Here is a 26,741-nt window from a genome sequence, read left to right on the forward strand (position 1 = left end):
CGCATATTGCGCTCAGTGTGCATTCCCGTAAGCAATGTAGGAAAGTCCAGGATCCCTGTACCCAGAGAGCGAGGAGAATTTACGTTGTTTTCTTTGAGGAAAAATACGCTCAGGTGAGGTCAAAGGCAGTGTAAAGGGGAAAGGGACTATTGGCAGGTGAACGGAAAATTTTGGTCGTATAACGACAGGAAGAAATGGAAGTAAATAAAACAGTACTGTGCGAAAGCCTTATAAAATGGGTAAGTTAATTCTGCATGCATATAAATGCTGTAAGGGACTTGACTCGGTGATTTTGTGGTTACTGTGACAGAGTGACATCCTATGACCGTGCCATGTGTGGTGTGTGGGTAGTATTCACCTGGCTCAGGTAGCAGGATGAAACAGTAGACTGAACCCCTTAGGAAAGAGCTGAACAAATAAGCGTTCTCCATACTAGAGCTGATTAAGGCGACACCAAAATAGCTAAATATATTTTTTTATTTCTTGCTGTCCTCAACTACCTATATCTCATCAGTTCTACAAGAGCGAAAATCGTATTTCCTTCGATAACTGTGGATCTTTTCTTTATTTTATCAATTGTGTAGCAGCAGTAATGCACCCATCACTCTTTTTTATTGTTGCAATCCTGGTGAGGGTGCCAGATGACTCTTATATAGCGCAGATTCATTATTATGGCCACTGTCTTGATTTCATTTCTTCCACCGATTTTATCTCGTCTCCGGTTCAGTCCGCAGTTGCGATGTTTGTACACGTGCACAGTGAATACTGAATCTCGTGTTTTTATTTTTGAATACAACATGGGCCTCTACCTTGGACTTGTCTGTCCATCCATGAATGTACTGTATATGTGTCTCATTTGCCACTCTTATTTCTAGTCTTCTAAAGCTACCTTCGTTAATAAGCCTTGATTTTTAATGTATTTTATAAGGCTTTTACTGTCTATTACGCTCATGCATCACTAGTATTAGAACAATGCTGAAGTACTTTATAGTATTGTACAAGTAGTTCAGCTGTGTTGCTTAAACCTTAACAAAAACTCTGAATCCACTCTGTACATGGAAACCTTGTTTGTTTTTAAGATATGTCATTTTTTGTAAATGGATCTATTTATTCTTGTTTGATACATGTTCAAAGAGAATGTTCTGATCAGATCTATAATGTGTCATACGTTTGTTTCACAGCTATGTTGAAACCTGCAGAAGTTACATTTCAATTTTTAGCTACACCTGTGTATATTAAATGGCTTTTGGGGTTAGTGACTAAAACAGGTTTTACAAGGGTTAAAGTAAAATTTTATTAATGTGTGCTGTCAGTCCGTCTCTTTCTAATGTTTTTTATTTTTTGATTACGCAAAGAGGCTTTAAATATGTAGTTATATTCTATAGTATAAAATATATAGTATAAAAATGTATATTTTGTAGTAATATTTTTTGCCACTCTGTCCTCAGTAAACACCTATTGCGGGGTTTGACCCGAAGAAAGCTCCACCGCCGAAACGTTGTGTTTCTTTTCTTCTATTTTCAACATGGAATAAACCTTTACTTGTTCCTTTACATATTTTTTAAATCCCCTTTTGTCTTTTGTACAAAAAATGTTTTTGTATTATTCAGGCATGGTGATAGGTTTACACTGTAGCACTTTTAATTTATTAAATTCTTCTCAGATATACTGCATCTTGATTATGCATATGTGTAATCAAAATAAAAATGTGTATACCGTATAGCAAACGTTTGGTGACAGACAGTACAGTTCCTTATATTGTAAGCATGTCTAATGCAGTCATCTCCTAAATTACACTGTAATATTAAAGCTTCATTCAATGATAAATTGATCTCTAAATGAAATAGAAAAGGTTATTTTAAGGAGCCTAGGTTCTTTATTCAATTAAGGGCTTTCATTTAATACATTCCTCATAAATCCTTTTAACAATGTATTGTAATGCAGGAGTTACAATAATGGAGTAGACCTTTAGACGCTATTTGCAAAGAATGTACATTATAATATCTCATGGGTACTGTACATGGGTACAGAAGGATACAGCCAATTAGTATGGAAATTATGCTTTGACACTGAAAATCCGAACCGTCCATCAATCACGTTCCACAAGTAAACAAATGCAACAATGCATTCTGATGCATGTCAGATGAAATTAAATAAACTTATTCACTTACTGCCCTATGTGTTCTCCATAATGTGTGGTCTGTAATTCTTGATCTTTCGGTCATGGATTCAAAGTTGCATGGCATAGACCAGGCGATATTGGTGGCTAAATCCATCTTCCATTATTGAGAGAGCTTTGTAGAAAGAACTCTGATGTCAAAAAGGTCTTGCAGAAAACTGTCAGTTCACACTGAACTTGAAACTCACTACAAACACTTCTTGGCACAGTCACAACAGAATTCGCACTCTGATTATTTTTCACAGTGAGTGCATTGTGTATTCACTTTGTGTGACGCCATCTTGAATTACAGTTGATGTCTTTGGATCTGGGACACAAGCTTTGAAGATACAGGCTACGGTTATGTCCTAAGCTACATGAGAAAACAAAAGATTCTTCATCCCATACATCCTTTTTATACTGATTAATCCAATTCAGGATCACAGATCCAGATCCTATCTCGGCAAGCAATATATTTTTTGAAATTTTAAATAAAATCATCTTGTAGATGGCTTTGCATATACTTTATGCTTTTTACATTAATTCCTGTGGATGAGACAGCTGTTTCTAGAGAAAAATATTACAGTATCTTTACAATGTTTTAAAAGTTTCTTGTATTGCTGGTTTACTGTAGTTTTACGTGTTCTATGAGGGGAAGTGTGATGAAATTGCCTTCTGTTATCTGTGTAGGACAAGAGGACAAGAGGATTTTATGAAAATAATAATTTGTGCTTAATCTCTAAGTTTCTTAATTTCAAATTTCCCATTTGTTTTGCATATACTGTATACTGTATATAGATTTAACTTCACAATACTTTTTTATAAACTTGTAATTCCACTATGAGTGAACTACTGTAAAAATAATATTTCACCTTTTTCAATTGAGTTTTTTCCTCATATTTTTTTCTCAGTTGCAGACCTTTAACACTCCCTCCCCATGTAAGGCTGTGCAGGACCTCACCAGTGGGGTCACAATGTCTCAAGCTCTTCATCAGATGTAAGTTTTGTACTGTTCCTAAATCAAGGTAGATGCTATATAATTTTACTGCATTGTTTTCTGTGAAGTTAAGGTACTTCCTTCTTGAATCTTATTCCAGTGTGAAATTGTTGGGTAGAGCATTTGTACTAGGGAAGATGTAGAGTTTAGTTCACAGCCTCAGCTCATCAGCTTTCTTGGTCAATTTGTTCTTGTTTTGATAGATTAATGAGTCGACAATTAAAGGGCCTAGTTTGCAATCATTAGATACCATTTTCATATTAGTTGAAAAAAAGCATGCACCTTTTTACATTTTTGAGTAGTTATACATTTGGTATTTATTGTCTACTGTAAATGGATTGTACAATTTTAATACTAGTAGTATTTGCACATCATGAAAAGTCTACAAAGTAATTGTACATTTTTCTAAATACCTGATGTTCTTTTTTTTCATACAGTAGCTTGCAAATATTTGGAAAATCAATGCTAAGAAATTAGTCCTCTTATATTTTTAGTGGTCAAACAGCTTTAAAAAGTTTATACAAGTTTGATTTCCATTGGGTATCAAAGGAAGCAGAGGACAGAAACAAAACACTCAAAAAAAGAAACAATATGTTTATCATCCAGGTATTTACAGGAAAGGTTGCTACTACACTAACAGGAAGACATATGAAAGTTTTAATATAATATACAGTCAGATTCGATCTGGGAGGCTACAGTATGTCACTCCCAGGCTTTAGAAAAGAACTAGGGCATTATCAGTATATAATATCTCCAAGACTAACATTTGAGGTCAGTGTCACGAATCAGATGTCTGCAGTAGACCTCTTTGGCAGCATAAAAATACAAATATGTCACGTACTGTATCAACTAAAAGTCAAATGGAACCTGAAAAGATGTGGTTGGAGGAAACAAAATTGATTTGAATGGACAGCTGTATGATTTACAGAACAAGGTAAAGCTCGTGTTGGGAAAAAATGTTCTCTTTGTATGGAGATCAGTCTGTTTTTCTTCCATACTGATTTGTATTCTCTGGTCCCCTTGCTAGAATTCAAGGATAGTTGGTTTCTTTAATATATTAGGATATTTCATCCAGAAATGTCTTTCCCTCTTACCTCTTACCTCAGGTTTAGTTGCAGATTATCTTTCTAGTGGGAAAGAGAGACCATGATGTACTGTATACTGCCAAATGGTAGAGGGGGTGTAAAATCAGTAATCACAATTGGCCCTCACCTCCAGACCTCAGTTAAATAGAAATAAGCAGAAGGGTTGTGGTATGAACTAAAGAAGGCAGTTTACAAGTGCAAGTTCTGTAACCTGAACTGTCTGCATGGAAAATTCCCTCTGAGGATAGCTTGACTTATTATAAAGCTACAGGAAGCACCTTCTTTATGTTATCAATGCTAAAAAGAGGATCAACAAACTAAAGATTGCTGGGGTGTGAATAATTTTAATTTGAAGTTTGAAAAATCTGCACTTATTTTGGACAAATTTGTTTTTGTGATATGTAATAGTTATAGTTGATAATGTTACCTTTTTCTTGCAATTGTATATTAAGAAGATACAGTTGGTTCTCCTTTTTTAAGTATTGAAATTGGTTCTGGTTTTAAATTTCAGAGACCCTGCATGGTTCAGTGAGGGCTGGTTAAGTCGTATTAAGGAAGATGTGGGTGATAACTGGAGACTGAAGGTACAAAATGGTATTGTACATTCAGGGTCATGGGCTCAGAACCATTGTCCAACATTTTTTAGTAGACTTTTTACCACTGTACAATGCATTTGCCACTTGTGGTGAAGTTCATAGCAAAATGTTGTTAGTTTTTGGCTGTAGTTGAACAACAGTTCAGAAAATTCCTTTAAATAGTCCGCACAGTACCATGGCACAAAATGAAAGATATTATGAACTGCTCCTGTAAGGGGTTTGAACAGTTTTTTTTTTTAAGACAGCACAGTAAACTGCAGTCCAGGAAGCAATTCAGAAGCAAATTTAATTCAGAAAACATGACTGTTGTGCTTTTCTGTTTTTAACTCAGGTGAGCAACCTTAAGAAGATCCTTCAGATGATAGTCGATTACTACAATGAGGTAATTGCTGCTCTAGCCTCTTCTTTAAACTATGTTCATAAACCTGTAGTGAGGGATACTGCTATCTCTCGCTCATTCTGCAAGAGTATGGTTCTTCTGCCAGTTGACTGACTGGGCTGTTGTATAGTTTATTCGGGAGTTATGGTTCCTGTGAAACTAGTATAGTTTATTGTTGTTTAATTTGTGTCAGGTGCTGGGGCAGCAGATTTCGGATTTTACCCTGCCGGATCTGAATCTGGTGGCTGAGCACTCGGACCCTGTGGAACTGGGCCGCCTCCTGCAGCTCATCCTGGGCTGTGCTGTGAAGTGTGAGAGGAAACAAGGTGACTAGACCACCAGCAGGAAATATTCAACTTCTCATCAGAGAAACAGTAGACCTATGTCTCATCTTTCCTACAGTATGCTTAACAGTATTAAGTTTAAATATACAGATGCAACCATTCAAAGTATGCGGCACAGACACGTACCATGGGTAATTGGCTACGGCCTCACGCATCGTGACGCAGAATACTGCGGTACATGATTGGTTGACCGACAGGGGCACTCATGGTGCGTTGGTCAGTCGTAGAAAGATTTAAATGTCTTTACTGTGCCCGTTTTAGTATTGAATATTTATATGGAATTTTACCACTGAAGGGAAATCTTAGTAGCTGAGCATAAAAAGAATAGGAACACACCGTAACGCATGTGAAGGCCATAAACGATATTAATTTTGGAACATAAACATACAGCATATGGATGGTCTCGGTACTAGAGTCAACAAGCATACTTTTAGAATTGGATTAAAAGGGAATATAATATGGAATCGCGTATCTAAAGAAATTAATAACTATATAATTATATTCATGTACCGCAACACAAGAATAGTACACACTGTACATTGTCTGTTGATAATGTTTCTGTAGGGCTTTTTCAACACTCCTCGTGTGACTTTGCCAGTGGCGCTGTGGGTTAGGTTCCCGACTCACACATCACATGTTGGGTGTTCAAATCCAGCCGGAGCCGTGACTTTTTTTTTAACAAACATTTCTTTGAAAAAATAAAACTATTCCCTGGGTCAGAGATTAAAATAAAACTTCACTCGCACCAAACAAATTTATATTTCTAAATATCACAACATGATCGAATTTAAGTCATTTTAATAACAATGAATAGTCACCTATGCGTTACAATATAAACATTTATATTGATTTAAATCGCAAACGCGTGTTTCAATATATGTGTTTTTTGATTCACAATCAGACAAATGCAACATAAATTGATATCTTTGTCTTCTAAGTATCTTAATAAACTTTCAGCACAGCTTTCTCCCCGTTTAGATTTATTTTTCTTGGGATCTTGGGATCAAACGTGGAAAGATTAGATTGTAATCGTTTTTATTTTTTAAATACATTTTAGAAAAGTGTAATCTATACTAAAAAGCTGTACACCACCTGCTATAAAGATACATATTGTAATACTTTCGGGTTCGGATAGGACGGACACAAGAACTCAGACTTGCAGAGTTAAAGCAAGTTAAAGCCTTGATTTTATATATCACCTTTAAAAGTGGCATCTCAAAGCAATACAGTAGATGTAAAAACAGTTAAAAGGACCACAGTTTACAAAGTAAATACCCAACACTGATTGTACCCATCTGTCATGCTAATAAAGCACCTTGAATTGAATTGAATTTAGAGAGAGAGGGGGGGAGGGCAAGCAAGAGAGCACAGCCAGGGCAGGCAAATAAGATACACTCCACAGACATTCACAACAGCGACATATCATAAAACTTTTGCACATACTGTTAAATTATTACTTGTTTTTCAGGAAGTTAAAAAAACACTTGAATTACTTATCCAGTCTCTCAAAATAAAATTATTTTTCAAGCAATGCAACTAATGTCGGGCAACGTGTTTTTTTTAATCCAACATTGACAGCCACATCTTAAATCTTGTCAGTCAGCTCTTTTTTCTCTATTTGAATTGTGGCGATTCAAACAACTAGGGATAACAAGTGGTCTCAAAGTCACAGAGCTCACAGAGCTTCAACAACAGATGACAATTTTCTTAGTCCTTCCTTAGTCTTCCTGAAATTGTCAGATTATGAGTGAATAAAAGCATTTTATTAAAAGCACGTTTGCGTTTGTTTGGGAGCTATATTATGTATTTTTCATATGTAAGATATAATGATGTGTTCCTGCTTACACATCCCATGATGGGTTAATTGCACAATGGACCGCACAAAGAAATGTAAAATAGTCTTCTTTAGGTGTGAGGGCAGGAGTGGATCGCAGCAGGTGATCAGAAAAAGGAAACAATTGTTACGCCAGGGTAATAAAAGCATTTTATTAAAAACGCGTTTGCGTTTGTCTGGGTATTTACTTTGTAATCTGTGGTCCTTTTAACTGTTTTTACATCTACTGTATTGCTTTGAGATGTCACTTTTAAAGGTGATATGTAAAATAAAGTTTTTTATTATTGTTATATTGAAACATGATCAGATTTTCCCTGGTTCAGAAAAAAAAGATCTAAAGTATACTAGTTTGTCACTCTTCTCATCCCCTCTTTGCTAAATGGCTTTTGAAGAGAGTCACATGAAGAGAGAGGTGAAACAGCCCTACACAGACCTGTCGCAGTACACTAGTTATATCTTATTAATTTCTTTAGATACGCAATTCTTTTAATACAGTCTTTGCTGTGCTCTTGAGGATCCTTGTGATATTTTGAGCTCTGGTTGAATGATAAGTGTCGCAGTTTAAATAATTTTCATAGTTAGAAATTATGAAACGCTCTGTTAAAAGCAAGGGAGTTTTTATGTCTGTTACAGTAAAAGAAAATGCCTGACAAAGTAGGGCTTGGACAGATTCCAAGTGCTTGTACAAATGTGCTAAAGAAATTAGCAAAAAAAGTCATTCCTTTATCGTATTGGCTAGCTTATGTCCTTTCCTTGTTAGTTAGATCAACGAAATGCTGTGGTGTTTGTCAAAGAAAAAACTAAAAGTATTTTCGTTTAAAATGAAGGTAAGAACGAATGTGGACCAGCGTAATACTTTGAGTTTACAGCTTGTCCAAAGTCATTCATTATTAATACTATTAGTTATATCTTCGGTAAAGGCTTTGATGCATAAAATATTTCTGCATAATTAAAATTTTTCTGATAAAGGTACAGTAGGTTGTGTACTTTTGTCCAACTGAGCAATCTTGCTTTCATAAAATATACCAACTTTTTAATGACTGATGATTAACATGCTGTAATACACAGTTTAAATTTAAAAGCTCAAATGCTCTACATGAGAGGTTAAGCTTTATTGGCTCTTCCTGGCTGTTTTACAAGGTGATTCTGGATACTTTCCGTCGTGACGTCAAATGACGCGATATACCGCGTGATACTGCATTTTCATGCATTTTGTACCGCGAAATACCCCACGCGTTTTGAATGGCTGCATCTGTATAATTGAAAATACAGGCCAGAAAAATATCCGTCATTATCTAAATTACCAATATTTCTCTGTCATCCTTTTGCTCTGTGCCTGTCTGTGCTTTACTAGTCCAATTAAAAATCTACACTTACGTTTTACAAGTGACATAGAATGCCTTTTTTAATACTGATAGAAAATGTAATTCATACACTGCTATGAAAAGTCTTAGATTTTGTGTAGTGTTGTACCCTTTTAATTAATAGTTGATTAGCAGATTTCCTTATCAAGAGCAAGTTACTAGGCATGTGACATTTCTGGTAGGTAAATACCAGAATCAATCATGTACTGTGTATGCATTAAGATGATAAAATAATAAGGCCAGCACAAGGAGGAAGTGCAACACTAGGCAAAATGAAATAGTAAGAAAACAGGATACAGATGGTGTGGATACCAAGCAGTAATGTCAACAGCCTGAGGATCTGTATATCATGTTAACATTGAGTATGAACAACAAACAAATCACATTGCCAGTCTGAGAGTTAAGAACATTAGTGCATAATGGTGTAAGAGTGCTTTAAGACTATACTGAGAGCCGAGTGACCACAGGTGGTCTCAAAATGGGCAAGTTTAGGGCCATCATGGAAATAGCTCTGAGTAGTTCTGAGTTCTATGAGTCGTTTGTTCCATTACCGTGGAGCAAAGGAGGAGAATGATTAGGCTCTGGAAGTTTGAGAATGGCAATGGGAAACAGGAATTCTGGAAGGAAATCTGAGATGGAATGGGAGGAAAGAGGTATGGACCCAGATAAAAGACCTATGATGGGAGCAAGATGTGACTAGACAAGGGATCCTCAATAGTTTTACTAGTCCACTATTCCTGGAGGACCATTGTCTATAGGATTTCAGACCTACTTGTCTCTTGCATCTGCTTATTGTCGGTTTAATTGAACAAGTTTAGGAGCTTCTTCCAGCTCTTCAGGTACCAGTGCTTTAAAAGAAACCTGAGAAATATGCAGACACACCAGCTCTCCAGGACCAGAATTGGGTATGGCTGGGCTAGGGCTTGAACCAGGTGTCTCAGAGTTATCAAGTTTGTTCTTTTGCTAAAATTAAATGGATTTTAATTTTAGCTTGGTCACGGTTTTAAAACCTAACTTAAAAGTAATCCAAGTAATATCCCAAAAAGGTCTTTGTATGTTCAGCTATGTTTCTGTTCTACCTAGTTCTGTTCACAAGTGGTTTATATAGGAATCTTAAAAGCTGAGTGTAGAGCAGGGAGACTGGCTGTGTCACTTCTTATAGTAATAGAAAGTACTAGAGGAGTAAAATGTGCATATTGTAGTATTGTTTCTCCTAATTGTGTCTAAGACTTTATCATAGCAATGTATACGTGCACATAAAATAGTTAAAATGTGTAATGTGTTAAGCATATTTTTTTTCTCACAATTTCAGAATACATTCAGATTATTATGACCTTGGAGGAATTGGTGCAGCACGTTGTGATGACAGCTATCCAGGAGGTGATTTTATTTGTTCAGTAGAGAATGTTGATTCTTACCACCTTTGCTTAATTTGAAAAAATTAGTGGACCACATGTGTTAAAGTGATCATTTGTAATGTTTTATGTTGCAGCTGATGAGCAAAGAAACTGTGTCAAGTTTTGGAACTGAACCACTTGGGGACGTTGAGCAACAGGTGACAGCAAAGGATGTTTTTAAAATGAAATAAGATCTAAAACATATTGTTTTGCATTTTTTGGTAATCCAAGAACATTTTCTTTTCTTTTCATTTAAAGAGCAATTTATTCCCTTAAAGAGAGAAGACTAATTTAGCAGTACAGTGGAAAAATAAGTAGAAACTTATTTCAAGTGTACAATTTTTAAGTATTTTTTCTGATTTATTAATCATTCTAAAAGTAAGCTCTTGGCTGATATTTTTCTTATTTGTGCAGGGACAGACCTCTTTGTGTTAATCATGTCTGCTACTTAGCTACTGTATGCACCAAAGGTGCAACAGATTGACCAGCTTGATTCCAGGAGTATTGTGCTTCACATCATATGGGCATTATTTCTGTCACATGGGACTTACCCATTTTAATAATCAGGCTTGCTGTAATCAATTCTTTAAATGTCATCGTTGATGCAAGATGATTCTAGACTTGTGCCTAAGCAATATCTTGGGCATAAATGTGTAAAGATGCAATTAAACAGTACAAACTAATAGTGGTATAGTAAAGACTGGTGAATGTTCATCTCAGATCTGCCCAGTCCACTTGAGAAAACTTATTCCTAAAGATAACACAGTGGACTCCTCTGTAGTGTGTAGTGTGTAGTGTGTAATGTGGGTGGTAATGATATGGGTTTCAGCTCAAGAAGGCAATGGAGGAGCTAGCAGAGCTTATGGCCGAGAAGGAGGAGCTCGCTCAGCGTTGTCAGGAGCTTGACATTCAGGTATGTTATCGAATTTTGCTGATTAAGTACTAACATGGTTATTTTAAAAATGATTTTATTCCTTACTTTCACTTCTTTTTATACATTTCCAAACACCATGTTTAATGTTAGTTTCATGAATTAACAATAATTTTAGTTTCTGTTTTCTACATTTATGTGTCCGTTAAAAGATTTCCAGTAAATTTCAGGATCTAAATTTGCTCTGGTGTAAAAAGATTTCAAAGTCAGAGGTTGAGCGACTTGAGTAATGATAAATAATGCATTACATTTTTTTGTGTGATAAGCATGTGTAAATCCAGGAAAGTGGTAAAAGATTCAGACTATTTTGTATAACTAAGTAAATCGCCATATAAGCCTTGATTACAATAAGTGATGTCCCTAAATATGGTTTGTGAAATAGGATATTTAGCTGCTAAATAAGCTTAGCTTTTTGTATCCAGTGTATTTACATTTTATTTGTTTTTTCTGCTGATTAAAAGATATTTTGCTGGGACTAATTTTTGACAGATTCACTTGTAAAATCAAAAAAATGATTCACAGTTCCAGGATTAAAGAGAGGGTAAGTTTTCATCCCAAACATAAATGTCAGCATGGAAATTAAGTATAACAAACTATTAATCTCAAATTACCCTGCCACTAACAATTCTAACCTTGTTTGAGGATCTGTTAAATAAAACTACAAGAGTAACTCGTACTGTAAGGCTTATGTTCCTGTGAGTTTCAAGACATTAGGCTTTCTTTCTCTTAAGCTTCCAGTGCTCTCCATTTACATTTTTTTATGCCTGAGCTGGTTTAAATTGAATCACAAAAGCTGTAAGTAGAACTGCTTTTCAATATTTCTTTCTTACTACTAAGACTGGCTGTTCAACTCTGTCTCTTTCATTTTGCCTTATGAACTGTACTTTTGTACTTTTCTGCATGGTGGCAGAGTGCAGCTGTACTTTTAGTGTATGCAAAATATTGTCTGTAATGTAAACCTCTTATCAGATGCAAGTTGAAATAATGGAGTGGAGTGACAAACGCTGTGTGATAACACAGGTTATAGTCCTCTTATTGTCTTGTCTTTCTTGGAATTGGGGTTCCTTCTTCCAGCCCTTACTTGTGTGCTACAGAACAGAAAACAGAAACAGAAATACAGAACAGAAAGGGGTCACTAAGTAATTTGAAGACTGTATTCTGTAGCTTGTCCTCCCATACCCAAGAAGTGCTTTTTGCCAGGAGTTTCAAACTGGCTTTTGTGCAGTTGTTCATGGTGCCTGTTTGGATTACCCGTATTGTCTGACAGATTAAGCTGGTTAAGAATCATGCAGAGTTTTGAACATAAATTCTTTGTCGGTCACTGCTGTTCACCTGACAGGGCTTTGTAAAACTTGCATGGGCTCTTTCTACCTCAGTTCTCTGCAATTCTTGACCCACGCATAACTCTCATGCATTCTGTGCATGTTCTAACGAATACTTTTACACTGTATATACTGTAGAAGTCCCTTACAATCTTTTGGCTCTTCCTTTGGATACACAGTAGGAACAAATTAATTCTAAAATAGCTATTCATAGTTTATTTGATTTTTAATTGTAAAATGCAAATTACAGAAGACTGCAACCAGAATGTTCTTTCTTCAGGTTTTACCCATTGTGAAACACTACTAAAGGGCACAGCCAGTAATGTGTCTGTCGTGTTGGAATATTAACATCATGCTAATGATACCAGCGTGCCGGATAACAAACATATTTGTTTTAATTGTTTATGGTTGTACTTCATTTGTCACGAGGAGAATAGCAGCATTCGAAAATAATGTTGCACTCTACATCCAGAGATGGTGTTTGTGCAGCAGTTAGGAGATACATTTAAAATAAATTCCTTCTTAAAACATACCTGATGTTTTAGTAATTAATATAAATATTTCATTGGTAATTATTCATTTTTGTATAGATGTTTTTCATAAAATTCACAAAGTGTCTTAAGTCCTATTTTAAAGGGAGAAATGTAAATGACCCTTTTCAATTTAAAGGAACAAGTAAAGGTTTATTCCATGCTGAAAAGAGAAGAAAAGAAATACAATATTTAGGCTGTGGAGCCTATTCATGCTGACGCAGCTACTTACTTGAACTTTTCAATTTAATTTTTTTAACGGTATTAAAAAAATAAGTCTTGGTGGAAAGTTACTAAAGGGAACATAGATGCTTTTTTAGAGACCTCTGTTTCCAGTATGAATGTTTAGTTAATAATTTTTTAAGTTAATGTAATCAAAATAGTTTAATATATGTATTGTAAATTGCCCTGGTAAGGGTGTCTGCTAAGTAAATGTATAATAATAACTGTTGCTGGGTTTAGAAGATAGCTCTTCCCAGACTCCAGAAAATGTGGATATCATGGAATACTCTAATCTCAGAGCCCCTGTTCCATAGGTGGCAGTGCTGCAAGAGGAGAGGAACAGCCTCTTGGCCGAGAATGATGTCCTGACTGACCGGGCCAATCAGCTGGACTCCTTCGATGACCCCAACACACCATCAGGGAAGAAGTACTGCCACCTGCAGCTACAGTTCGAGCAACTGCAGGAGGAGAACTTCAGGTCAACTCACACACCAATCCTTAATGTCTTAGCAAGACCAGACAAGTTCATTCCTCAAGAACCTTACTCATCTTGACTTTGTTGCAATAGGATGATGATTAATACTAATACTACTACTACTACTACTACTACTACTACTAATAATAACAAACTTTAAAGGTGGCTTCTCAAAGTGCTTTATAGAACAACAATAAAAATACACATGATACACACAATGAGGAGACAGTGGATGGGGAACTGAACACGTTAGGAGCAAACGGGTATATAACAGAACCAGTTAAGTAAAGGACCTTCTAAAGAAGAAGGTTTTGAGTATAGATTTGAAGGAGTTTAGAGAAGGTGACTCTCTGATATCCTTAGGGATAGAGTTCTGGAGCTTTGGGGCATAACGGGAGAAGGCCCTGTCACCCATAGTGTGTAGAGTGTAGAGGAAACCAATGCAAGGACTCCAGGATGGGAGTAATGTGATCACTTGCACTAGTCTGGTTTAGGATTCTGGCTGCTGAATTTCTGGACAAACCCCAGCGAGTAGAGCATTACAGTAGTCAATTCGGGAGAAGACAAATGAGTTGATCAGCTTTTCAGCAATAGGTAGTGATAACAGGATGTAGTCTGAGGATATTTCTAAAAAGATGTTTTGAAATATGATGTTTTGGCAATATGTTAGACATGTGGATCAAATGTCAATCCTGAATTAAACATCACCCCCACGTTTTTCAATTTTGACTGAAACTCAAGTAAAGTACCATCCAGACATTGGGTTATAACATTGGCTTTACAAAGTTGATTAGGGTGCCAATAAGCATGACTTCAGTATTGTTACAGTTTAGATTAAGGAAATTTTGAGTAATTCATGTTTTTATGTCAGAGCTGCAAATAGGGAAAATAGAGACACCCACATCAGTGTCAGGTTTGGTATGGATATAGATTTGAGTATCGTCAGCATAGAAGTGATAGTTGAAGCAATGTGATCTTTAAAGCTGACCAAGTGGAAGCATGTAAATGCTGACAAGTAGGGGGATCCAGTATTGAGCCCAGAGAAAGACCAGACTTAATGAGTCCAATTTCAGACAAAACACCAACAAGAGAGACAATGAACGAGGTAAGACTTGAACCATTTAAGAGCAGTGTCAATAACTCCACAGTCTGAAGACAAGAAAGTAATATTATGTTTAACGGTGTCAAAAGCTGCACTGAGATCAAGAAGAATGAGGATAGAAAGAGAACCAGAATTGGAAGCTATTAGAAAATTGTTAGTGACTTTGACAAGGACAGGTCTGTGCCGTGAAGCCATTTTGGAGGGGTTCAAAAAGGTTATTTGCAATGTGGTGTTATTTAATTGAATTGTAGCTGCACATTCTAGAATTGTTGCAAGAAAGGGTAAGTTGGAGATGGGGCAAAAATTCTTTCAATCGTACAGATCCATGTTTGGCTTTTTTGGCACAGTGGTAATGACAGCAGTTTTGAGGACTGTTGGTACGACACCAGTGCTCAAGGATTCATTTATTATATTGAGGGCAATGGGGCAGAGAGAAGTGAAAAAAGATTGAAATAATGTGGTGAGAATGGGATGTAATAGGCAGGTGGTGGATTTCATATGCAAATCCAGTTTACAGAGAAGAAGAGAGAAGTTAGAGAAAAGGGAACCAGTAAAGATGGGCAAGCAGGGAGGAGGTGTGGAAGTGACTTGCATTGTGGAGAGAATGTGATGTTGGATGTTGTTGATTTGGAGCTAAAGAAATCTAAAAATGTGTTGCAAAGTTGTGATGAGGCATGTAATTGTGGTGGGGCAGTTAAGCTTTAGCTGTCTGTTGATGGTGGAGAAAAGGTGTCCAGGTTTGTTATAGTTATTTTCAATGATGTGAGAGAAGTAGTTGGATCTAGCAGACTCTAACGTGTCCTTATATTCAGACATGTAATCTTTCCAAGCCTGATAATCTATGACTAGGCCAGAAAGTCGACACCTACGTTCAAGGTTCCTAGAGACTGAACAAAGATGGTTGGTGTACCAGGGGGCAGAGTAAGAAAAAGAGTTGGTTCAAGTTTTCAAAGGGGCTAAGGTTTTGAGGTTAGATAAGCGAGTGCTATTTAGCAAATGTATTTCATCCTCATGGATCAGAGGAAGAGAAACAAGATAAGGAGGACAGAACAGAATTTGTGATCCTGATCGCCAGTTGCGGAAATTTACAGAGCGTGAGGGGAAGTGTTAGAAACAGGTAATTCCAGATTGAAAAGAATAGCTAAGTGGTCAAAGAGGTCTAGTTCAAGGGAAGAGATGTGCGAAACAAAAGAGTCATTTGCAATAATGAAATCAAGGGTGTGTTCTGTGTTATTTGTTGGGCTAAGAAGAAACTGGGTTAGATCAAAGTATCCCAACAGAGCTAGAAAATACTTAGCTAAATTGGAAGACCATGAATCATTATGTATATTAAAGATGTCTTCTTCAATGTCTATGTAAAATTATGTCTTCATCACTAAATAGAACAAAATATTTATTTTTTTTATCAACACTACCATCTTCCTCCAAGTGACTAGCTATCAGTAATAGAAGCATTTTAAGTGGCATCTGTACATACAATTTATTATGCATTACATGACTAAGTTTGCAGAATATTTTAATTCATCAAATTCTGAACTGGATCTTTTTTCCCCTATGGGAATCAGACAATTTGTTTTTGTTCTTACAGGATTTAATGTTATTGCAAGGGGTATCTTACTTTATGCATTCAAAGGATCCCAGAAAAAGGATCTTGTTGTTATAATAGAAATAATGCAGTTTTTGAGCACTCCTAACAAAGAAAACATGCAGAAACACATAAAGTCTGAATTCTGTCTAATAATATTGATTGCAATTGTGGCAAAAAATACAGAACATTCCAAAGAGGTACTAGGTAGAGAACTGTAAGCTCTGCTGGGGGTGTGACTGCTGTCAATGTGCTGGTGATGCAGGCTGGAGGCAGCGAAGGATGATTACCGTATCCACTGCGAGGAGCTGGAGAAACAGCTAATCGAAGTGCAGCACCGTAACGATGAGCTTACCAGTCTGGCAGAGGAGTCCCGAGCCCTCAAAGATGAGCTGGACATCTTGCGGTATGACAGGGGCCTCTGTAACAAGAGGGAAAGAGTCAGGAAAACAATGTGGGATAAGACTTCTTGCTGCTTTGGTCCATTTCAAGTATCATAAACCAATGCCTGGTGATGTTTTTTTTTATTCTTTCTGGTGTTTTGCATTTACTTATTTTAAATGCAAAATTTAAAGTATTTTCTGTATCATCCGTCAAATTCCTTCAACACCTTCTGCTCCTTTAGATACAACATTTTAAGAGTAATTCTGATTTAAAGTGTTCAGTCATAATCCCACAGGTGATCGGCTCCTCAGCCAAGCACATACACCACAAGTCTGAACCTGAAAGTGCAATAACTTAAAAGAGGGCATAAAAGAAGAAACATGGAGACACATCTTATTTTAAAGATGGTGAAGTGACGGGACAGAAGAAGGATGGAGAATAACGATGGCTGTGTGTGCTGGTGTCTGCAGGAGCTGCTCTGACCGAGCAGTAAAGCTGGAAGCCTCGGTGGAGACCTACAGGAAGAAGCTGGAGGGCCTGAGCGATCTGAGGCGACAGGTGAAGAGCCTTGAGGAGAAGAACATGACGTACATGCAGAACACTGTCAGCCTGGAGGAGGAGCTGCGCAAGGCCAATGCTGCTCGTGCTCAACTGGAGACATATAAGAGGCAGGTAGGTACAGTGACAGAGATGTAGGGCGCACCTGTGCAGGACACATATAGGTTGTGTATAGGTCAAAAATATATGGATATTATTATTAATAAAATACTTAATGATATATATTTTACCATATAAAAGATATATGGTTAAAACTAGAGAATTGAAATCAAGGGATATTATGTTGAAATTGTATAATGCACTAATAAGGCCTCCTTTAGTGTATTAGGTACAGTTTTGTCCATTGTGATAGAAAAGATGTTACTGCTCTGGAATCAATCCAGAGAAAAGCAACCAGATGCATGGCGAGGCTTAAGAAAATATCCTGTACTGATAGACTGAAGAAACAGAATTGTTTTACTTTTGAGCAGAGAGGGCTACAAGGGTACCTGATACCACTATTCAGAATCTTCAAAAACTTTGACAAAGTACACACTGAGCATTTATATAGAATGAACAGTGAGCCACAAAGAGGGAAGTGGAAACTCTATGGAAACACATTTAAAAGTGAGAACAGGAGGCACTTCTTTCCCATAGGGTTGTGGGAGTTGGTAACAAACTACCCAGCTTGTAGTTAAAGCCTATATCCTGTCTTTTTTCAAGAAACAGCTGGCTGAGATCTTTGAGTTGACTTCTGATATCAACTATCAAGTACCAAATAAGTTACACAGGTCAAAAGCCCCCCTCTTTTCTGTGATGTTTCTTATGTTCTAATGAAAATAAGAGTTCCACCCCAAATCACAATCATTCAATTTTCCTAGCCTGCATTTGGCAAGACCAAGCTGTAGTACCAAATCCATGTGATGTTTTTTGTGCCATATTGCTTATCATGCTTGTTTTTTAGAGCTACATACTCGGGACAGCTGAAGCCAGGGTCTTTTTACTAATGCATGACTTTTGTCTGAAAGGTGCAAGAACTCCACAGGAAACTTTCTGATGAATCCAGAAGAGCCGACAACTTGGCATTTGAAATGAAAAAAATTGAAGAAAAGTATGAAACTCTACTGAAAGAAAAAGAGGTATTCTTGCATTCATACTTGGAAGTGTCAAGTGTGTTATACAATAGATATGCTCTCATAAGGTATAGTATAAAATTCATAAAACGTACAGTGGACTTATCCTGTTTATTTAGGATTATTGCAGAACACATTTTAAAAAGGTTGATTCCATAATATCTTTGGTAACCTTTATTTACACAATTCCGTTTTAGAAATCAGGGTAAATAATAAAGTCACACTGGTGTTTAGTAATAACTACAGGAATGGCCGTGTTGTGTGTACAGGACTGTAATGATGCTCTGTTAATGATAGTTCAATGACATGGTTTCACTACCAGAGGCTGATCATTGAGCGGGATTCCCTGAAGGAGACCACTGAGGAACTAAAATGTACACAGGCTCAGCAAGACCAGCTTCTGCAAGCAGGTAAAATGTCAGTTTATTTAGGAAGCCTGCAGCATTCACAGAGATCCAGATTTTAAAAGGAGCTGGAGATCTGGGAAGCATGTCTACATGCCCTAATTATGCAAATATTTGTTCTAATTAAGTCACTACAAGCACAGCTGGAATGAAAGCCTGATGACACTGAACCCCCCAGTTGTAAAGAAAGGGTAAAAAATCCTTTCTCCCATGCACACAATGAAAGATGAAGAGTTTTGTGCTGAACTGACATTTTCAGCCTTTGCTTGTGAGATTATATGCATACTATACACCTGTATTCAGTACACGTTTCTATATGCATTGCAGGTACTGTACATCTAAACATAATAACCATTTGACTTTTTTTTTATAGGAAGGATCCCGTGCCCTTACAGATTTTGTAAATTCTATAACCTTACAGAGGTCTGGATGATTTCTGAAAATAATTTCTAATTACAGTGCTTCTGTAACAACATTGTGTTGATATCCAATGTGCGTGTTGCAATTCATGGAAAGTAGGAGAGCTAATAAGTTACGTATCCTCCTGAATAGCAGTTTTAGAGCTCTGAAATGTCCTTAGACTGCTTTATGCTATTTATGCAGGGAATCTCTGATCTGTGCTCTTTGTGTTAGGTTTCTGAAATCTTTGCTTTTATATTTGAATTTCTACAGTGAATTAGGAATAGTTATTGTAAAATAGGGAAAGATTGCATGTTTTATGTTTGGGATTATGTAAATGTAAACCTCATTTAATGCATTTGGTCATATCTTGTACATTGTAATAGTTAGAGATAACTAGAAAACATGCTGCCTTAAATTCAGAGGTTTACAAACATTTTCACTTTGACTTTAACATGCTTTCTAGGTATATTTCCTGCAGGAAGTCCTAGCCATGACACTTTAGCTGCTGAAATCCTGCCTATTGAATACAGGTATATTTTTGTCTATATCTTTCTTGTGAGACTTTATTGTTAAAAGAAATGTTGTCATAAGTACTGTACATTGACTACCAAGAGTATATAGTCAAGTCAGTGATGGCTAATTATTAGTTTTAGAAAAAAGCCAAATGTTTTTTTCTGGTAAGTTCTGTTTCCTAATGAGAAACAAAAATGGGTGTCTGTCTTAATGTACAGATGCAACCATTCAAAACAAGCGGGCGATACCGCATTATTTTGCGGTGCGCTTTACGCAGTCTACCGCGAGTTACTGTAAATTCTCCTATACTGTCGCCATCAAAGTCTTAAAACGAAGATATTACTAATAGTATTAATAATGAATGACCTTGGACAAGCTGTAAACTCAAAGTATTGCCCTGGTCCACATTCTTTTTTTCATTGACCCTCTTCGTAAAAGTAACACCACAGCATTTCGCAATCACGCATTTGTTTCCAATCATGCAAAGTACAGTAATTTTTGAGAATCGATTCACCATGCCTTTCACATGCTCATAAAACAGATTGATTTAGGAACATAAACATATTACTGTATGCAAACTGTACTGTATACAGTATGTATATTTATATTTAATGTCTTTACTGTGCCCGTTTAAGTATTGAATATTTATATGGAATTTTACCACTGAAGGGAAATCTTAGTACCTGAGCATTCCTAAAAGAATAGGAGCATACTGTAACGCGTGTGAAGGCCATAAACTATATTTTGGAAAATAAACATACAGTATATGGCTGGTCTCGGTACTTTAAAGAAAACATACACACCAGTATTCAATTTCTCCTTAAACATTTTAAGCATCGAAGTCTTTAACTAACGTGATACCAGAGTCAACAAGCATACTTTTAGAATTTGATTAAAAGGGAATATAATATGGAATTGCGTATCTAAAGAAATTAATAACGATATAATTATATTAATGTACCGCAACACAAGAATAGTACACGCTGTACATTGTCTGTTGATAATGTTTCTGTAGTGCTTTTTCAGCACTCTACATGTGACCTTGCCGGTGGCGCTGTGGGTTAGGTTCCTGACTCCCACGTCACATGCTCTGTGTTCGAATCCAGCTGGAGCCATGACTTTTTTTTTTAACAAACATTTCTTTGAAAAAATAAAACGTTTCCCTGGGTCAGAGATTAAATAAAACCTCACTCGCACCAAACAAATTTATATTTCTAAATATCACAACATGATCGAATTTAAGTCATTTTAATAACAATGAATAGTCACCTAGGCGTTACAATCTAAAATACATTTACTGTAAATCTTTCTATGACCGACCAACAGACCACGAGTGCCCCTGTCGGTCAACCAATCACGCACGGCGGTATTTTGCGTCATCGCGCGTCACGATGCGCGACGCCGTAGCCAATTACCTCTGGTACGTGTCTGTACTGCGCACTTTGAATGGCCACATCTTACAAAAAGCACTGTTCGTTAGAACTGTAAATTAAGATGTAAATTAAATCATCAGATCCTTGCCTGTATACTGTCAGTTATTTGTTTGCCTTGTGTTATGATCTCTGCACGTGCTCTGTGTGTCTTTTGCTGTGTGTCCTGTGCACTGACCTTACTGTATGCCAACTTAGGGAGAAGTTTATCCGCCTGCAACATGAGAACAAGATGCTGCGTCTCCAGCAGGAGGGGTCGGAGAACGAGCGCATTGCAGAGCTGCAGATTCAGCTGGAGGAGGCCCATCGCTGCAGGAGTGAGCTGGAAACTGAAAACAGGTGAGCTTCCAATAGGTGAAGGTGACAAGAACACGAACCACACAACTGAGCGGACAGGACGAGGAATGGAATCGCTTAAACAAACAGACACCCCCTGCGGTGTCAGAGATCCAGGGGTGGGAAGGTCTTGTGAAGAAGGAGCGGAGAGTACTGTGGGAACACAGAGGACAGCAGTGTGGTGGGGTTAGCTGGTTACAGTGCTGTTTCCCATTTCCAGGCTGAACCAAGAGAGGATCAGCGAGCTGCAGCTGCAAGTTGAAGATCTTCAGAAAGCTTTGCAAGGACAAGGATCCAAGACTGAAGATGTAGGTGAATTTAGAGAGCAAAATAATTATAGAGATGCTGGACATGTGCAATATGGGTTTTTACAGTTTTCTTGGGTTACTTTATTATTAGCAAATTCCCTCTCAATGTTAATTAAGATGTACAGTATTTGCTTGTGCACTATTAATGTAGTTTAACGTTTGTAAATTACAAGATGGAATCCTAAAACTGATTTGGTATGTTTCTAAAGTTTAAAGTATTTTAAAAGCTTACATTTATGATGGTGTGGAAAAACATTTATATTTTAATTATTGCACTTTTGTTTTCAGTCACATCTGCAGAAGAAACTAGATGCTCATATGTAAGTAAATATTACATTTCTTCTGCATTTTTCTGCTGAATGTATATTAAATTAAGTTTGTTCTTTGCTTGTTTTCACAGTCTTGTTTTCCTTTGTGATCGGTTTAGAAGCCTTGATAAAAACATAATTTATAATGATGCTAGAAGCTAAAAACATCTTGGGATTGATTTTCCAGATCATTTGTGCTGAAAAGCAATTAACACATTGATAGCACGTAATAGAAAAAACAAAAGCTCAAACTACCCATGTTCAGAACACAGCTTTGAATTTGTCAGGGGAACAGATATGGTTGTTTATAATAGCCTTTTAAAAATATATATATTTAAAGGCATATATTTATGTTTGCTACAGTACTTTTTAGACAAAATTATTTTGGTTTGAAATATTATTTGACCTTGTGCTGTCCTTACCTTCTGCTTAAGATCTTACACTTGCTTCAGGTGGAAAGGTCTCTTCAGCAAAATGTCTTATGACAGTTAAACTGTTTGACTGAATTGAACACCGTTTTGTTGAACAAAAAGATAGACGGGAAAAGAACTTAAAATTTTCAGATATTTTAAAGTGTTTGTTTTAATTTATAGGGTACAGCTCAATGAAGCCAAGGATGAGATCATGAAGAAGAAAGAGCTGATTGAAGATCTCCAGCCAGAAACTGTACAGAGCTGTAAGTATCATTATCTCTAAAAAACAAGGCAAAGGAAACCATGTGTTACACAATGGGAGACAATGAGATGCCAGTATGTTTCTTTTTGTGCTGTGCTAGTGGTATACAGTTTTTCCAGTGGCACTGTTTAAATCATGACCCATTAAGCCTCTGGCTTCTATGCAGATATATTATAAAGATTATAAATGTTACATCTCTCTCATTTTTTTCCAAAAGTAAAACACATTCATTTGTTTCTGGCAAACTGGAATTCTCTGGGTCATGAAAAACTCAGAAATGTCAATTTCTTGCCAGCTTTAAAAATTGATGAGCTGCACTCAGCTCTGCAGAAGAAGGATGAGGACATGCGGGCGATGGAGGACCGCTACAAGATGTACCTTGAGAAGGCGCGCAACGTGAGTTTGGGTGGATGACTAGAACAGGGGACATGTGGGGAAAACTTAGGCAACATTTAATTATACAGCAATAAATACTGTATGTCTTAAATGATTCCTAGACTCTTGAATACTTTAATCAATCAAGCTGTACTTGGTCAGTAATAGGGTTGGATTCCTTGTAATTACACTGAGATGTTTAACTGAGGTCCCGCTTGGTCATTAAAGATCCTAAGGCACTGTTAATAGTACATTGCAGGGGTGTTATTACCAGTGTTTGGGTTCAATTCTATTTTCCACATTTGGGCAACCTTCATTTTCTCCCTTAAATCAATTGCTGAAATGTTTCTCAGTCTCCACCTGATCTGCCACAGTATGTTTTAGGGCTCCTGGATCAAAATGGCTGTCACGTGTCACTTAGGAGGGAGCAGTACTTAAATAGTGGCTGAAATGGATCCTTTTCCTTAGTTTAAAAGTGAATAAGTGACTGGTATGTATACAGAACACAAACACACAGGGAAAAGGAACTTGAGCAGTACCAAATGAACAAAAATAACAAACAAAATGGAGCTGGCTAATAAAGTGAAGGGAAGCTGACCTAACTAAAAAACAAAACCCAAAACACTCGGTCTTCTGCGTCTTCTAACGCCCTAGCTAACCTTCACTGACTACCCAAAAGTACTGACTTACCCAAGAGAAAAGGCACTCACCCGTCCTAAACTAGCGTTTCTAATACAAAGACCAATTAAGTGTGCACAATGTACCCGACAACCTTTACTAACCCTTTAAACAAAAGTTCACACAAATACACAAGTGAGCGATGGGAAACGAGAGTAAATACAAGGAATAGGGTACAATAGAGCACAGAGGTTGATATAACATGTTTGGACAAGGTAATGGCGAAATAAAGGATAATACAAACTGATGATAGTACAAGGAGGCGACAAACACAAACCAACAAAGCCAAAGCTATACGGAAACACACACGAAGCGAAACAAACGAAAACGAAGAAAGACTAAGCCGAAGCGAAACGAAGCCGAAGCTGAGCCAAGCACGGCAAAACTGAAGTCGAGCGAAAGGCTGATCAAAGCCGAAAGCTCTCGAGGTCGGAACTTCGTCGGTATTTAAACTGTAGAACTAGTTGCTGATTGGTCGGGAGTTGATTGATGATGATGTCACAACTGCAATGATGGTGTAGTGATGGACAAATGGGTGGGAGGTACGTGAATACAGGAAGCGGAAGAAGCAAAAACACGGACACGCACGGGGACGTAACACTATAGAACAAAAATGTATCAAATGACCAAAACATCCAAATGTTATTGGTAACTTTTTGTTAGTCCAAGAGAGTAATTGCAGAATGCATGTTTGAGACCCCTGCTTTAAATAATCCCTTTACCCATGACTAACAATAATTATCATCAAGGGGAACACTGGCTGCCAATTTATAAAATAATTCCCCTTGCCATATTATTGCATGCTATTTAAAAAAGGCTGGTATTCCAGTTGGTTGTTAAGTGGGGTTCATTGCTTATGCCAACAGGTGATCAGGGCTCTGGATCCTAAGCTCAACCCAGCAACAGTGGAAATCCAGTCCTTGAAGAATCAGTTGGCAGAAAAGGACAAGCGTATCCTTGCTTTGGAGGTGACTTCACTTAGCCCAATCTTTTTTTGCTTTTGTGTTTTTTTAGGATTGAAAACTGTGATCACTCACTTTAGAAATGTCTTATTTCTTGGAATGTAATGCCCACTGCAATGTTTGGCACAATGTCTATAGTGGGATGACCTTTTTCATGTTTTTCTAAAAACGTATTTCAGCATTTTTTTTTTTATTTTCATCAGCCTGCCACATACAACCATAGAATTCCGGCAGCATTTTTTATACTGTAACTATTCTTTTAAACTGCAGCGAGAATGCGAACAAGCAAAACTGCGGGAATATGAGGAGAAACTGATTGTAACAGCTTGGCACAACAAGGTAGGTGTTAATGGCCTCTGAATGAGCAGTTTCTTCCTTGCTTCAAATCTAATGAAGTGCTAATATTTTAGGCTGATTATTTTCCAAACTCCTTATTTATTGCCTTAATTTTTTTTGTAAAAGCACAGGAAGTGTTCCAAGGAATGCATCATCTGAAACAATTTTTTTTCATTTGTTGTGCAAATTAAATGAATGAATGATTTGTTGTTTCATTTGTTTGAAGTTCCAAAAGATATTTCTGCACCCATTGAATATACACATGTTGAATATTCTGGTGTTATTAAATTGTCAAATTATCATTTTAACCAAGGAGTGCATATAGTTGTTTTACTACATGACTTGGCAGTCCTGCCATGCCAGAGGCATAGAGTCAAAGTTCATAAACTTTTTTTAGTAATGGGACTTTCAAGTCTTAACTGTCCATAATGGGTTAATACTGTAAATACCTTTCAAAAAGGCACATCTTCAGTCTTAAGCCCTTCATTATCCTCTGACATTAACATCTCAGAGCACAGTGCAGTAGAAGAGTGAAAATCCTGTTTTTATAATCATGAACATGTTTAGATTTCTGATGTTGAATACGCTTTACAACTTATGTGTCTGGAATTTTTTTTTTGCCTTGGCAAACATTAAGGGAGCCCGATCACTAATAGCCCATTATGATCTATTACCCCACCTTGGAGCATTGTTGCTAAAAACACCTCATTTCCTTTTCCCATTAATTTCTTTCATGGCCAGATGGCTAGAATCAAGTGACCTTAGAGCAATGAGAGGACAAGAAATTGTTGACGTTTTGAAGCATTTCAAAGCAAGTTGTTGAATATTTTGCCTACTGTACATTAAAGAAATTCATGTTTAATTCAGATTTTTGAACATATTTCCCCCAAGGTTATCTTTGCCCTCGATTATCTCTTTTAGATATGAATTGAATACCAAAAGATTAGTTACTGTCTGTGACACAGATTCCTGACATTTGAAATGCACCTCATCTGTAACAGATTTGGAAATGGTTAAGCATAACATACATGGATAAAAACAAAACCTCTGCCATATTTCAATGAGTCTATGTTGGATAGATCAAGCTCACAGTGGAGCAAACTACTATATCTGGTACTAAGGCTTTTGTAATTCATTGTAAAGTGTCTCATTTGGTGGGTTTGTATATGCAATATGTCATAGATGGAAAACAGCAATGGGAAAAGCAGATTGTTCCTCCCCATGTAGGTGTATAGGCGTGTTAATTTCTGTGTGTATGTTTGCATACTGTATGTGTGTGATGTTAAATTTAAGGTCTCTGTGGCTGTTATATTGTTGCAGAGTCTATATTTCCAGAAACTGGCAATTGAGTCCCGCTTGGCAGGGAGGGTGGCAAGTGGAGTGCCTTCAGGACAGTCTTTCTTGGCCCAGCAGCGTCAGGTGACCAACGCCAGGCGCACCCTGTCAATGAACATGCCAGCCACCCCCTCTAAGTAGGCCTGGCCTCTTCCATGGACATTAACACACATAAGTGACCTTAAACATGGGTATGACCTGCAAAAGGGAAATAGGTTTCATGCAAAGATACACAAATGTTTTTTTTAAGTAGGAAAGATTAAAAAAAAACTTGAATCCTAACACTTACTTGTCCCAATATATA

The 26,741-nt window shown here is 37.0% G+C and overlaps 1 protein-coding gene across 3 annotated transcripts; it reads left to right on the plus strand.

Annotated features, from left to right (window-relative positions):
* hook1 (hook microtubule-tethering protein 1) lies at positions 1 to 26,731 on the plus strand. Of its 3 annotated transcripts, XM_088598787.1 has the most exons (22): positions 1 to 239; positions 3,070 to 3,155; positions 4,752 to 4,824; positions 5,168 to 5,218; positions 5,409 to 5,541; positions 10,070 to 10,137; positions 10,250 to 10,312; positions 10,984 to 11,067; positions 13,474 to 13,637; positions 16,587 to 16,727; positions 17,176 to 17,377; positions 18,271 to 18,381; positions 18,698 to 18,785; positions 19,645 to 19,711; positions 21,323 to 21,463; positions 21,681 to 21,768; positions 22,057 to 22,088; positions 22,670 to 22,752; positions 23,047 to 23,147; positions 24,671 to 24,772; positions 25,037 to 25,105; positions 26,423 to 26,731. In XM_088598787.1, the coding sequence occupies exons 1-22, from the start codon at positions 195 to 197 to the stop codon at positions 26,576 to 26,578; spliced, it is 2,148 nt and encodes a 715-aa protein (XP_088454913.1). In that variant the 5' UTR covers positions 1 to 194; the 3' UTR covers positions 26,579 to 26,731. The 3 variants fall into 3 exon arrangements, with proteins under 3 accessions (XP_088454913.1, XP_088454914.1, XP_088454915.1); XM_088598788.1 differs by lacking the exon at positions 4,752 to 4,824 and having other exon boundaries at positions 188 to 239; XM_088598789.1 differs by lacking the exons at positions 1 to 239; positions 3,070 to 3,155; positions 4,752 to 4,824; positions 5,168 to 5,218; positions 5,409 to 5,541 and adding an exon at positions 9,184 to 9,410.
* The last annotated feature ends 10 nt before the right edge of the window (positions 26,732 to 26,741 follow it).

Source organism: Lepisosteus platostomus, chromosome 11 (assembly GCF_059453375.1).
Source record: "Lepisosteus platostomus isolate fLepPlt1 chromosome 11, fLepPlt1.hap1, whole genome shotgun sequence".
In the NCBI taxonomy this organism is placed as follows: Eukaryota; Metazoa; Chordata; class Actinopteri; order Semionotiformes; family Lepisosteidae; genus Lepisosteus; species Lepisosteus platostomus.

Bases quoted from the DNA above. Each gene is read 5' to 3' on its own strand.
- hook1 (XM_088598787.1), top strand. From the start codon at position 195: ATGGAAGTAAATAAAACAGTACTGTGCGAAAGCCTTATAAAATGG. The intron at 18,382-18,697 runs GTATTCTTGCAT...TTTCACTACCAG, and splicing joins CTCTACTGAAAGAAAAAGAG to AGGCTGATCATTGAGCGGGA. The intron at 25,106-26,422 runs GTAGGTGTTAAT...ATATTGTTGCAG, and splicing joins TAACAGCTTGGCACAACAAG to AGTCTATATTTCCAGAAACT.